Consider the following 14,891-nt stretch of genomic DNA (forward strand, 5'->3'; position numbering starts at 1 on the left):
CGCCAGGAAGCTATCGCCCTCTACCATCAAAAAGTATTAGGTCGATGCTCAGCTCAGTCTTTAAGCATAGAGGAATGGATCTATCATCTAACCCAGATATCAGCGACTTGATCAAATCCTTCGATACATCCAAGAGTGAAAGTTCTTCCAATGTCTCTTGGAACTTAGACGTGGTACTGAAATGGCTTTCAGGTCCTCAGTTCAAACCTCTCAGTTCTGTCTCCCTCAGGAATCTCACAAAAAAGGCTCTCTTTTTAGTGGCTCTCGCCTCTGCCAAACATATTAGCGAGTTACAGGCAATAAACAAGAGAATAGGTTTTGCACAAGAGGATGCAGTCTGTTCTCTTTCTCTGGGTTTCCTCGCAAAGAACGAGGACCCTTCTAAACCCTGGCCTAGATCCTTCGTCGTCAAGAACCTAATGGGTATCTTAGGACCTGAGGAAGAAGAAAGACTCCTCTGTCCGGTGAGGTGTCTCAGGTACTACTTTCACAGGATGGAAAAGATTAGAGGACTGTCGAGCAACCTCTGGTGCTCTGTAAGGAACCCAGTTCACCCGCTTTCCAAAAATGCCATATCCTTTTTTCTGAGTGAGTTAATATTAGAAGCCCACTCTCAGATCCAGGAAGAAGCCTTTCCGTTACTTAAGGTTAAGGCTCACGAAATTCGGGCAGTTGCAACTTCCCTTGCTTTTAGACATAACTTGAGTCTTTCTACGATTTTACAGTCGATGTTCTGGAGATGCAAGTCCATAGTCGCCTCACACTGCCTCAAGGACATAGAGACAGTGTTTGAAAATTGTAACACTTAAGGACCTTTATCTGTGGCTGGCATAGTGCTGGGGGAGGAAGCATAGGAAAACTCCTGCTCCTTTGCTATCCACTCGCCTTGACTTATGGTTTTGAGTCAATGGGAAGCCTGGCGGTACATTGTACCTGGAGTGCCCACCAGTTTTGTCTTTTATTGGTAATGGTTGGGTTATGGTTTTAATTCTGTGGTTATGTGACAGTGGTGTCATTTTGTATTCTGGTCTTCGCCCAGGGCAAGGGCAAAGTTCCCACTAATGTAGGGGCGACCCTTGGCTACACTGCCACGTCCACTACAAGTCGAGAGAAGTGCCAATACCTACCTGCAGCAGCAGCTCTCTCAACAGGTAAGGAAACAACAAACATTTATTCAGTGTTAGCAACCTTTCTATTTCAAATTCTTGACTTACTTGATGCTTTGGAGAAGAATATGTCCACCTCCTAACAATATGGAATCAGCTATGTAATTGGTAAGTTACTTATATAAAAATGACATTTTCATGATAAAATAGTTTTATATATACTTACCAAGTAATTACATGATCAGAGCCCGCCCTCCACCCCTTGCATGGACATTAGAGCATGAAACGAATTGAGCTCTGCTGAGTTGTTTCCCGAGTCCCAGATAGTGGGCGGGACCTTGTCACCTACACAATAACGATAATAGCGCCGCCGCCGCGTGAATTTTGAATTTTTAAGCTGCCGTAGGTTAGGGAACCAATAGCTATGTAATTGCTTGGTAAGTATATTTAAAACATTATTTTATCATAAAAGTGTCATTTTTCTTCTAATCGCTCCTCAACAACCGAACCTTCCATGTACGCACAAACCCCTCCGTTTCTTGACCCTTCATTCAATATGAAGGAGTTCCCCAAGGCAGTGTTCTTAGCACTACCCTGTTTCTCATAGCAATCAATGGTATCATAGCATCCCTGCTAGCGGGAGTTAGATCCTCCCTTTATGTCGATGGTCTTGCAATTTGTGCTGCCGGTTCCTCAATCCCTAAGCGCCACTCAGTTATAGAGTCTGCCGTTTTAGCTGCCTCTTCATGGGCTACTAGACCTGGATTTCTCTTTTCCACTAATAAAATATTTTCCATTCTTTTCTCGCTCTCAAACGGTATCTCCATCACCACTTTTGCTCTACAGTTTGCCCATACAGTACCGTACTGGCGTTAAATTCCTCGCTTTAATTTTTGACTGTCACCTTACCTGGAAGGAACATGTCCTCTCAATTAAAAAACTGCTCTCTAATGTCATTGTCTCCCGTGTTACTTGGGGTGCTGACCTCAAAATGTTTCTCCACCTACATGAAGCCCGATTCTATCTGTTCTGGATTATACATCCCACATGTGTACTCTTCAGCTTCCTCCTCCCTTCTCGGCCTTCTAGCCCCGGTGCACCATTTAGGATTAAGATTTGTTGTTGGGGCCTTCCGCTCATCACCAATAGGAAGTCTCTATGCCGAACCAGGATTACCATCGATTACGTGCCAATGTGCCCTCCTCACTCTTAGGTACTATGCTAGATTTCACCTGTTCTCTACTCTGAAGCTAACTATTCCTAAGCCCCTTCTTGCCAAATTTACTAACAATCCCAACCGACCTAGCCCTTTCACTCTCTCTCTCTCTCTCTGTGAAAACCCTTCTTTCTTACTCTTCATTCCCACAGTTGGCAATCCTCCTCTACTATATTCACACTTTCCCACCTTGGCTAATTCCCATTCCTTCAGTCTGCTCATCCATACTACACGATTTTTCAAAGTTTAAAACTCCCTCCTCTATTCCACATTTCAATACGTGATGCTAGCACCCCGATCTACGCGGATGGCTCCAAGTTCTCTAAAGGAACTTGGGCAGCGGTCCTATTCCCCACCAAATTTTTCCAACTACTCTTACCACCAGTGGCAAGCACACTGATGGCAGAACTACATGCCATTGTTTGCATTAAAACAACTCATAATCTGCCTCTCATCATCCTGCACTATTTTCACAGATTCAGCAAACTCTTTAACCCGTTCCAGTCTGTTAGCTGCACACATCCTATAGTCTGTGAAATTAGATATTGGCTTTTTGCATTTCAATGCAGAAAAAGCTAATCTGCTTCTCCTGGACCCCGAACCGTTTGGGTATCCTAGGCAGTGAGCTAGTGGACTCATTGGCCCGCTCTGCAATTTTGTCAGGATGCCCACATTTCAAAGCCATCCCATACTCAGACTATTTCCAATTTTTCCATAACTACCTACTAAGTTGCTGGTGGTCTTTCCAGGCCAATATCTCGAACATCAAACTCCGCACAGTTAAACCTACCATACTACCATGGTTAAACCCATGTCACAAGAAAAGACAGTGGGAAACAGCTCTGGCCTGACCACATATCGGTCACACAAATCTAATGCACTCCCACTTGATGAATGGATCCCCTCCAACACTGTGTCCAATTGTCATACCCTTCTTTTGGAATCCCATATAATCCTTTCCTCCCCCTAACACATAGTCGCACGTAACAGAGCATTTCCCAGCCTGACCTCTCTTTCCCGTCCACCTCGCCTTCAAAATATTCTCACCAAAGCAGAACACTTCTCCATAGAAAGTTTAATTTACTTCCTCCAATAAATGAACATTTTCATCAAGTATAACCTATCAATCACTAACTTTGATCATATTTTATCTATAAATAGCATAACATAGCACCATATGGTCTGCATGACCTAGTGCTTGGTGGATATTAATTCAGTTCAGTTCCATCCCATGTTCTCAAAATGCACATGAAAACTCATGCTGGGTGTCAAAGTAGCCTTTTCATTAGAGCCACCTCAAAATGCATAATATATTATGCAGTTCGTATAAGCAAAAGCCCATTCTTCTGTAAATCGGTATATAACACTCCCAACTCATGAAGGAAAGATGCTGTTCATTTGATTGTCAAAATTAGAGTAAGTCAGGAATTTGTGGTAAAGGCAGAAGTTGGTGGTTGAATTGTTAACCAACTTTGGCCTGAATAAATTTGTTGATTCCAAACAGAATCCAAGGCTGTTTTATATCTCTGTGTCTGAATGATCATTGCATTGTGATATTTGTTTTCTCAGAGGATGCTCATTTTAGAGTTGAAAAAAGCACATACATACTACTGTAAAACATGAAATTATTTTGAATGTCTCATTCTGTGTTTGTTATGAACGGTGCTATTCAGTGCATGTTTTTATCAGATTTTTATTTTCAGAGTATTCCAAACAGAGGAAAATCTCACCAGATCCTAACTAGGATTGAGTGTACATAGAGCATCCTGTGGACATGCCTTTAATCAAAGAAGAGGAGGAGGATCTTACTGAAACTGCAGATGAAGGCTCTTTATTTGCAGATGACTTCTTAGATGTCAAGGCAGAACCAGAATTTTTTGACCACGGTGAATATGATGTGAACTGTTCATCCCAGTCTGTTAAGTATGAGGACAGCGCTCCAAGCTGTGACGGTGAACCTGGAGAGAAGATCTGTAATGCAGAAGAAAAGAGACGTTTGGGTGGAAGGGAAGTATTTTCAAAGAGAAGCAACGCTGCAGGAAAGCGAAAAACATGTGGTGAATGCCTAATGACATTTTCACAGATGTGCAGACTGAAATCTCACATGAGATCTCATACAGGAGAGAAACCATATACTTGTTCTACATGTCAAAGAAGTTTTTCTTGTCAGAGTAATCTCAAAACACACATGAGAACTCATACGGGGGAGAAACCATATCCTTGCTCTGTATGTCAAAGAAGTTTTGCTGAATCAAATATTCTCAAAATACACATGAGAACTCATACAGGAGAGAAACCATATACTTGCTCTATATGTCAAAGAAGTTTTGGTGAGTCAGGTATTCTCACAAGACACATGAGAACTCACACGGGAGAGAAACCATATACTTGCTCTGTATGTCAAAAAAGTTTTTCTCAAAAAATTCATTTAAAAAATCACATGAGAACTCATACAGGAGAGAAACCATATACTTGCTCTACATGTCAGAGATGTTTTTCTCAATCAACTCATTTAAAAAATCATATGAAAACTCATACAGGAGAGAAACCATATACTTGCTCTGTATGTCAAAGAAGTTTTTCGTGTCAAAGTCATCTCAAAATACACATGAGAACCCATACAGGAGAGAAACCATATACTTGCTCTATATGTCAAAGAAGTTTTGCTGATTCAAGTCATCTCACAAAACACCTGAGAACTCATACGGGAGAGAAACCATATACTTGCTCTATATGTCAGAGAAGTTTCTCTCAATCAAGTGATCTCACAAAACACATGAGAACTCATACAGGAGAGAAACCACACACTTGCTCTATATGTCAAAGAAGTTTTGCTGATTCAAGTCATCTCACAAAACACATGGGAATTCATACAGGAGAAAAACCATATACTTGCTCTGTATGTCAAAGAAGTTTTTCTCATCAAGTTAATCTCAAAATACACATGAGAACTCATACGGGAGAGAAACCATACACTTCCTATATATGTCAAAAAAGGTTTGGTAAATCAAGTATTCTTAAAACACACATGAGAACTCGTTCAGGAAAGAAACCATATACTTGCTCTATATGTCAAAGAAGTTTTTCTCAATCAATTCATTTAAAAAATCACATGAGAACTCACTCACGAGAGAAACCATATACTTGCTCTATATGTCAAAGAAGTTTTTCTCAATCAATTCATTTAAAAAATCACATGAGAACTCATTCACGAGAGAAACCATATACTTGCTCTATATGTCAAAGAAATTTTTCTTGTCAAAGTCATCTCAGAACACACACGAGAACACATAAAGGAGAGAAACCATATACTTGCTCTGTATGTCAAAGAAATTTTTCCTGTCAAAGTCATCTCAGAACACACACGAGAACTCATAAAGGAGAGAAACCATATACTTGCTCTATATGTCAAAGAAGTTTTTCTTGTCAAAATACTCTCAAAACACACCTGAGAACTCATACGGGAGAGAAGCCATATACTTGCTCTATATGTCAAAGAAGTTTTGCTGAATCAAGTATTCTCAAAACACACATGAGAACTCATGCAGGAAAGAAACCATATACTTGCTCTATATGTCAAAGAAGTTTTGGTGAATCAGGTATTCTCACAAGACACATGAGAACTCACACAGGAGAGAAACCATATACTTGCTCTATATGTCAAAAAAGTTTTTCTCAATCAATTCATTTAAAAAATCATGTGAGAACTCATACAGGAGAGAAACCATATACTTGCTCTAGATGTCAAAGATGTTTTTCTCAATCAACTCATTTAAAAAATCATATGAAAACTCATACAGGAGAGAAACCATATACTTGCTCTGTATGTCAAAGAAATTTTTCTTGTCCAAGCCATCTCAGAATACACATGAGAACTCATACAGGAGAGAAACCATATACTTGCTCTATATGTGAAAGAAGTTTTGCTGATTCAAGTCATCTCACAAAACACCTGAGAACTCACACAGGAGAGAAACCATATTCTTGCTCCATGTGTCAAAGAAGTTTTTCTCAATCAAGTGATCTCACAAAACACATGAGAACTCATACAGGAGAGAAACCATATACTTGCTCTATATGTCAAAGAAGTTTTGCTGATTCAAGTCATCTCACAAAACACATGGGAATTCATACAGGAGAAAAACCATATACTTGCTCTGTATGTCAAAGAAGTTTTTCTCGTCAAGGTAATCTCAAAAGACACTTGATAATTCATACAGGATAGAAACCATTTACAGGTAGTGCTCGAGTTACGATAATTAGACTTACGATAATTCGCTTTTACGATGGGGTTAGCAGTTAATATCGATACGACAGTATTTTGAAAATACGTATTTTTAAATTTTGCGGGCGACTGGCGCAGGCAACAGCGTACAATCAGGCAGCGTACGCTGTACGATACGTTGGCCCGAGAGGCTGGAATAGGTACATTAATTCAGTGAGCTGACCTCACTTGCTCTCGTTGTGTCTGAAGTTAAAATAGGTCAGTGTTCTTATGCAATTTTTGTGCATTTGTAAATACAGGTAGTGCATGAGTGACGATAATTCGTCTTACGATAATTCGAGTTTACGATGGAGTTAGCAATTAATACCGGTATGACAATATTTAGAACATATTTTTAAATTTCGAGCGGGCACAGGCAACAGCGTACACTACAGTTGCCGTAGAATCAGGCAGCAAGAGAGACCAACTTCTTTTTCTCCATCTCTTTATTAAATCTTCTAGTTAAAAAAGTAAGAGAATGATAAAAGTGTTGTTAGTAACCTTATACTCTTGCGAAAGTGCGTACAGCCATAAACAACCGAACGAGACTCTGTTGTTTTGCTAATAACCGAATCGGATAACTGTTTTGCTTGTATTTCGACCATCGTACGGTTAAGCAATTACCGTCGTTATGTTAAAAATGACGTTAAGTACCGATATGATTTTACACTACCCTTATCTGCTTTGGAGAAAAGATCGGCAAGGAAATATACTGCTTCAGTAAATTTAAGCTGCAAGTTGTAGTTGAAGCTGAGAAAAGAATGTTCAAGCTGCTAATGACTATAAATTATCGTGCATTGGCAACATGGATGCAACTCGACAGCAAATAAAATTGGAAAGTATTTCAATCACAACTACTGGCCATGAAAGAACACATATTACTGCTGTTTTCACGCCGATAAAAGATAAATACGAAAAGCTCGTAGTATGATGATGAAATCAAGAGAAAATGGCGAACAGAATCTTTTTTTTTTTTACACAAAACAAATGGCCAGCCGACAACGTCATCTATTAACGAAAAAAATGGCTAAATTCACAACGAGACATATTTATGTTATATTTGACTTAAATACACTTCGTATAACGAAAAATATATGTGTTCCTTATAAATAAAGTATCTAGAGATTCATTTACGCTAACTAGAAGCAAGAAATGCCCTCTGAACCGAGTTAAATGCAGCGAAATAAAGACTGCGTGATCGATTCCCAAACCAAAACATTTGATCGCTATGATCGGAATTGATAATGCAAAAGCAATATAAGAATATTTACGATTGGATACAGTGTAGTAAAGCATAACTTTTTAAAAGATCCAGGGAAAAGATGCACATTCGTAATTCTGATTGTTGTATAATACGGTGTTATGTGAAAATAGAATACAATATAATGTAGGCTAGGCTACCGTATATGATATACGAAAGTGCAGGCTAGGCCTTGTTTGTTATTCAATTTCTCTTTATACTGACTTATCACGTCAATCTGCATTGAACCTGCAGAATTAGCTGACACTAATAATTACTATACCATATATGTATAAAGTATGCTGTGTAGTGTAGGCTAGGCTACCATATATGTATAGATGGTACTGATTACTCTAGTAGGCTAGGCCATATTCGAGTTATGATTTTTTCAACAAACGATGGGTTTTTTGGAACCTAACCCCATCGTAAGTAGGGGAATACCTGTACTTGCTCTGTATGTCAAAGAAGTTTTTCTGGTTCAAGAAAAGCTCAGTTCGTTTCTGCCGTTGATGACCGAACATCGGGCGTTCAGCAGCTGTGTTTAGTTAATTCAGTAGTTTCACCGGATGGTTTGGTTGTCTATTGAAGGATTTGGTGAGGTATTCTTTCATTTGGTAGCCTCCGAGCTATATTTTTATAGTTTAGCTTTTTTTTATTTTTAGGACTATTATGTCAGACACGAGCATGACTAGTAACCGGTATTGTGGTAAAGGCTGTAAAACTAGGTTGACTTCTTTTTAAATATGACGAAAATTCTGTTTGTTTTCACTGCCATGGACAGGTATGTTCCCCCGACTTGACTTGCGAGGAATGTAAGGATTGGGCTGTAAGTAAATGAGAAGTGTTGACCAATCATTTGGATAAATTAGAGAAAGCTAGGCTTAGGAAAGAGGCTGCTAGAGACGACGCTAGAACTTCTGTGTCCTCTACCCCTAAACCGGCTTTTTCTACACCTTTGACTTCTCGTTCCCCGATTCCTACTTTCGCTCTCCCTAAAACTTCGTTGCCTGGTTCCCTTCCCTCTGAACTTAGTGCCATCGCCAGTCTCGAAGCTCGGATGGATAAGAAATTTGACGCTTTAGTAAGTATTGTTACTCAGATAGGATCATAGTGCAAGTGTTGGTGCAAGTGCTAGTGCCTGCACCCGGGTTAGTGTTGTGGAGGGGGTGGCTACTCGTCCCACCGATGCTCCTAGACGGAGGCCTCTGCCAGACTCCCCTGCACCTGGGAGGAGGCAAACCGTAAGTCTAAGGGAGGTCGGTGGGGTTTGCCCATGAGTTGTTGCTTCCTCGGTTGAGCCTGTTGCTGGTCCCAGGTATTGACAGACAGCCACTAGAAAGGAGTCTTACTTATCTCCTAAATTTGGTCCCTTTCAGACTCCCCTACACCTGGGAGGAGGCAAACCATAAGTCCAAGGGAGGTCGGTGGGGTTTGCCCATGAGTTAGTTGCTTCCGCACCCGAACTAGTTGCTATTTCCCAGGTTTCGGCAACTAAACACTCGAGAGGTGTCCAACTGGATCACACCTTATCTTCCTGTGGTTCGGATTCCGAACCCAAAGGACACGGTCGACGTTATCAGGAGTCTTCTAGGCCTTTGAAGAGGCATGTTGTGGACGTGTGTCCAGTGGTACCTCGCAAGCGCCATAAGGATCAAGAGCCCTCTTGCAGCTGTTGGGACAACAGAGAGCTCCCTTTGGACACCGAGCTCCCATTGGCTCGTAAGCGCCCATAGGCTCACAAGCGCCAATTGACTCCCAAGTGCCAATTGGCTCCCAAGCATCAATGGGCTCATCAGTGCGCTTTGGGATTTCCCTCTCCCATTGGATCCAAGCTCCCAGTGGCTCATAAGCCTGCTGCAGGTTCAGTTCACGCTGTAGCTCCAGACATCCCATTGGCTCCCAGCTCTCCAGCTTTGGGATACGAGTCTAAGACTCCAGATTCAGACATCCCTATTGCTGCAGGTCAACCTGTTTCGGTGCTGTCTGCGTCACAGATCCCCAAGGCTGGATCCTTTCCACCTGTCACTGATCGTGCAAAGTCTGCAAGTACATCAACATCCCAAGACTTCTTTGCTTCCCATTCACCAATGTTTGGACAACAGCCTGGAACTGTTGAAGAACCCTTGTCTTTGAAACCAGAAGAACTACAGCTAGACTTGGCGCTTTCTGCTGCATCTTCAGCAGAGGAGAAACCAGAACCAGAACAGCCTTCATCAGCTTTTGCCTCATTATTAAATTATTTTCTGTTCTGCTCCCCAACATATTCCTCCACCGTGGCCCCTTCTTCCCTGGGATCAGCGTTCTTGTTACGTCAATCCTCGAGTACCACTAGACTCCCGTAGATGGCCCTCTCTATTTCGTCCAAGAAAGCATTGTCGGGGATCAGCTCTTGGCTGTCTGAAAAGAGGGAGTTGGACAAAGCTCTGTTTTGTTCACCTCCTCAGTTTTCCAAAAGGAGATATGTATTCAGTACAACCGGGGAAGCTCCTTCCTTGGGAGTGTTCGGTGCTATTTGTACATACAGACTGGCTTGGAGTCCTGTTGTGTGCAGACAAGGTGATTCAAGATGGGGCACAGGAGTTAGCTGCTATTTTTTGCCATGGTGTTCTTTCACTATGTTCTTTTTGCTCATCTGTACAGCACCAGCCTTTTTCCTCAAGTGACTACTCACGACTTGCCTGCACAGTTGTCCAAGCGAATGATGAAGTCTTAACCGAACACCTGCTGTCTCATTTAATCCTCGGCCTCTCTCCCTCCTCCCCAGCCTTGGCCCTTTCGAGGTAACAGAGGATGAGCTTCCTAGCACCCATGCACAAATCCCAGATCAGTTCGCCCCATCAGCAAGAAGTCCTCTTCTAGACCAATCTCTAGCAAGTTAGGCTTCGGTCCTCCTCTACCTGTGGGCGCCAGAATCCCACACTTCTGGAGACAGCGGGAGGCCAGATCGATGGAACCAGGGGTACTGTGGGTTCTCAAGGAAGGATATGCGATTCCCTTCAAAGAGAGTACGCCTTTGGTGCCTGTGCCCATCGCCTTAAAGGCACACCCGAGAGTTTTTTTCAGCCCTCTCAAAGGAAGTCATAGCTCTTCTCCACAAGAGAGCTATAGAAGAGATGGAAGACGTGTCGTCGGAGCAGTTTTGCAATCGCCTCTTGGGGTTGTAGGCCGGCCCTGGATGTAAGCGGTCTGAGCATCTTCGTCCAAACCACGAAGTTTAGGATGCAGACGAACAGCTCAGTCCTTGCTGCAATTTCCCAAAAAGGTTGAATGGTCTCAATAGACATGAGAGACGCTTACTTTCATACCCCAATACGCCGGGATTCCAGGAAGTTCCTGAGATTTGCTCTCAGGACAAAGTTTTCCAATTTTGGGCCTTATGCTTTGGGTTGTCAACAGTCCCTCAAGTCTTCACCAGGGCTAATAGGCGTGAAAGTTTGTCTATATCTGGGTGACTGGCTCTTATGTTCATCATCCCAGAAGTGCACAAAGGACCCTCTTAGAACCCTTCAGTTAGCCGAGGAGTTGGGCAGGAAAAGTCCCAAGGAGTCCCTTCTCAGACGATAGTCTATTTGGGGATGAAGATAGACTCTCGGGTTTTTTGTTTTTTTTCCATTAGAGAAGAAAATACTATCATGCACCCAAAGAAGTCTGTCATTTTCTGAGTCTTCAGACCTGCTCAGCCAATGACTGGATGAGCCTGCTACAGACTCTCTCCTCCATAGAGATGTTTGTTCCTTTGGGGATACTGCATGTGAGGCCTTTGCAGTTGGAACAAGAAGATTCTTTCAGATTCCTTCATATTCCCCATCACAGGAAATAAAAGATCTTCAGTGTTGGCTCGTAGAAAGAAGGTTCCACTCATGGAAGTCCCTGTCTCATCTGAACCCAAGCCTCTCATTGTTCTCTGAGACATCGGACCTAGGTTGGGGAGTGACACTAGGATGATTGAAATGTCTGGGAAGTGGCCCTTTCAGGAGAGGAAACTACACATGAATCTGTAGGAGTTGAAAGCGATTCACCTGGCTCTTCAACATTTTTCTGCAGTAACTCGAGACCCAGTGATTGTGATTCATTCCGACAACACGACGGCTCTGGCTTATATTCGAAACCAAAGGGGGCACTCACTCTCTGTCACTATGCAAGTTAGCCAAGAGTCTCTTTCTTTGGGTGCACAACAACAATACACAGGTTCTTACCCTCTGTGTTCAGGGCAAGTTAAGCGTATTAGCAGATGAATTGAGCCGTTGCAAACAAGTTCTACCCATGTAATGTTTGCTGAATCCACAGGTGTGCACCGACCTGTTGAAACAGTGGGGGAACACCGTCAATAGACTTGTTTGCAATGTCCAGGAACCATCGCCTTCCCCTGTATTGCTCTCTGGCGCTGGACCCTCAGACGATGATCCCTGGAGCTCCCGTTTGGCCTCAAAGGGAGTGGTTTCCAGACCTTCTGGAACTTCTCTCAGACTTTCCACAGCTCCTCCCACAAAGGAAAGATCTTCTCAGACAACCTCACTTCAACAGATATCATCAAGGTTTGTCCACTCTCGCTCTGACAGGCTTTCAACTGTCAGGAATCTTGTTAGAGCGAAAGGATTTTCAAGAAAAGTTGCAAATGCTATCGCAAAAGGTAGACGCGACTCTTCTTCAAAGCACTACCAGGCTAAGTGGGTAGTTTTTAGGAGATGGGGTAAAGAATGTAGCTTCTCATCTTCTTCTGCCTCTGTAGCCCAATTAGCCGAATTTTTAATTTACAAAGGATCTTCAAGAGGCCTCTCAACATCTATGATAAAGGGTTGCAGATCCATGCTGAACTCAGTATTGAAGCATAGAGGTGTGAACATTTCCTCAGACCTGGACATTTCAGACTTAGTCAAGTCTTTTGATACTAGGAAACAGAAGTCTCAGCAGCCAGAGTCTTGGAACCTAGACGTAGTCCTACATTGGTTGTCAGGCCCGCCTTTTGAACCTATGCAGATGACCTCCTTTAGGGATCTGTCTAGAAATACACTTTTCTTAATCGCCTTAGCCACAGCAGAAAGGGTCAGCAAGTTACAAGCCCTGGATGAACAAGTTGCTTTTTCACAAGAGACAGTTATTTGCTCATATATTTCAGGCTTCTTAGCCAAAAACGACTACCAGTCTAACCCTTGGCCTCATTCTTTTTCGGTCCAGAGTCTTGCAGAACTGGTAGGACCGTTGGAACAAGAGAGTATTATTCCCAGTGAGATCACTAAGGTTTTACATTGAGAGACCCAGGAATATCAGAGGGGATTCTTGTCACTCTGGTGTTCTGTCAAGAACCCTTTATGTCCTCTCCCCAACAATGCTATTGTAGAGTCCCACTTGGGAATTCAGGGTAATAATTTACCGTTGTTAAAGGTAAAAGCACATGAAGTACGGGCAGTAGCGACTTCGTTGGCTTTTTAACAGAATCTCTCTCTAGCTACCATAGTCCAATCGACTTATTGGAAGTGTCGCTCGGTCTTCGCCAACTATCATCTGTGTGACGTTGAAACTGTGTTCGAGGACTACAGTACACTGGGTCCGTTCTCCGCGGCTGGCGTGGCACTAGGAAACGATGGGTAGGAGTGATCCTCCTATTTCTCTGTCTCCTACCCTTGATTAAGGTTGTTGAGTTTTTGAGAAGCTGGGTTTACTTAGTACCTGGAGTACCCTCCAGTCTTCGTTTTAATGGATGGGTAATATATGTTTTTTAAATGGTGTACAGGTAATATAATTTTATGGTCTTATGTTAGTCATGTCTATTTTTCGCCCAGGGCAAGGGCAATTGTTGTGTTTTAAGCTTTGTTGAGTCGTAGAAGCACTCCCTGACCACAAAGCTCCTACTGAATCAGGGACAATCCTGACACCACCGGTCATGTCCCTACGGGTCGAGATGAGCAGTGACCAAGAGTCGGTACCTTCCTGCTCTTTGGTATCTTCCTGCTCTTGCTCTCTCCCCAGTTAAGGTTACAACAGGCATTACCACAATGCTAGCTTTTCTTTTCTGTTTCAAATACCTTTCTTTATAATGCTTTTAGAGTAGCACATGTCCATTCTTCCCACCTCCTGTCAATGTGGGATGCAGCTATGTAATTACTTGATAAGTGTCATATATAAGAATGACATTTTTATAATAAAATAAGGTTTTATATATACTTACCAAGTAATTACGTGATTAGAGCCCGTCCCTCTTCCCTTGCGTGGACATAGAGCATAAACGAACTGAGCTCTGTAGCTACGTTGTACCTATTCTTCCCTGAAAGTGGGCGGGGCACTCACCTGCACCAACACAAAAGAGCACTACCGCGAATTTTCAATTAAAGTAGAAACTATGGCTATGTAATTACTTGGTAAGTATATATAAAACCTTATTTTATTATAAAAATGTCATATTTTTCATTAAACCAGTGAAAATTCGGTGCAGTTTTATTTGATTGTGTTTTGATAAGATGTTCTTGGTTTTAATATTCTAATTTTAATATTTGAAGCAAACCGGTGAAGTGTTGAGACATGTAAGTTGTAAGTTATTAAAGTAATGTATTATTATGATTAGATTAAGCCTCTTTTTAATGTATTTTGATGTATAAACCTGAAAAATGTTTATGAATAAAAGTAGTTTATATATGAATAAAATCTTTCATTTGACCTCATTAAAACTCAAAGATCTGAATAATATTATATACTACCCAAAGTTAATTGTCAACGCCCTCAAATGTATGCAGTTTATGGACTAAATGCACCATTGCCTCAGTGCACCAGCACTAGTCTGAATGCACCATGTATCATGGTGCGAATACACCGAGTGTCTGGTTCCAATGCACCACTTCCCAATTGAAGTGCATCTTTCCTTGTGGTCCCAGTGCACCAACTTAATTCACACAACACCTGCTCTTTGGGGAACTATATAGGTAACTATAGATATTCACTCTGCAGGATTATTTCCTTTGATATAGTGAATCGTTTACAAAGTCTGAATAAGAATATTATGAAACCAACAGATACGTTATGCTATGAGAAGAAGATTCAAACGAAACTGTTAAACTGCATTACAGTAAACCC

General features: G+C 41.9%; 1 protein-coding gene across 3 annotated transcripts in view; it reads left to right on the forward strand.

The window, feature by feature from the left end:
- Positions 1–14,465, forward strand: part of LOC136838228 (zinc finger protein 271-like) — a 526,618-nt gene extending 512,153 nt beyond the window's left edge. For all 3 annotated transcript variants that reach the window (XM_067103089.1, XM_067103087.1, XM_067103086.1), the window contains one exon: positions 4,026–14,465. In XM_067103089.1, coding sequence (XP_066959190.1) covers positions 4,097–6,547 — 2,451 coding nt within the window. In that variant the 5' untranslated portion in view covers positions 4,026–4,096 and the 3' untranslated portion in view covers positions 6,548–14,465. The remainder of the gene's footprint in view (positions 1–4,025) is intronic.
- The last annotated feature ends 426 nt before the right edge of the window (positions 14,466–14,891 follow it).

Source organism: Macrobrachium rosenbergii, unplaced genomic scaffold (assembly GCF_040412425.1).
Source record: "Macrobrachium rosenbergii isolate ZJJX-2024 unplaced genomic scaffold, ASM4041242v1 282, whole genome shotgun sequence".
In the NCBI taxonomy this organism is placed as follows: domain Eukaryota; kingdom Metazoa; phylum Arthropoda; class Malacostraca; order Decapoda; family Palaemonidae; genus Macrobrachium; species Macrobrachium rosenbergii.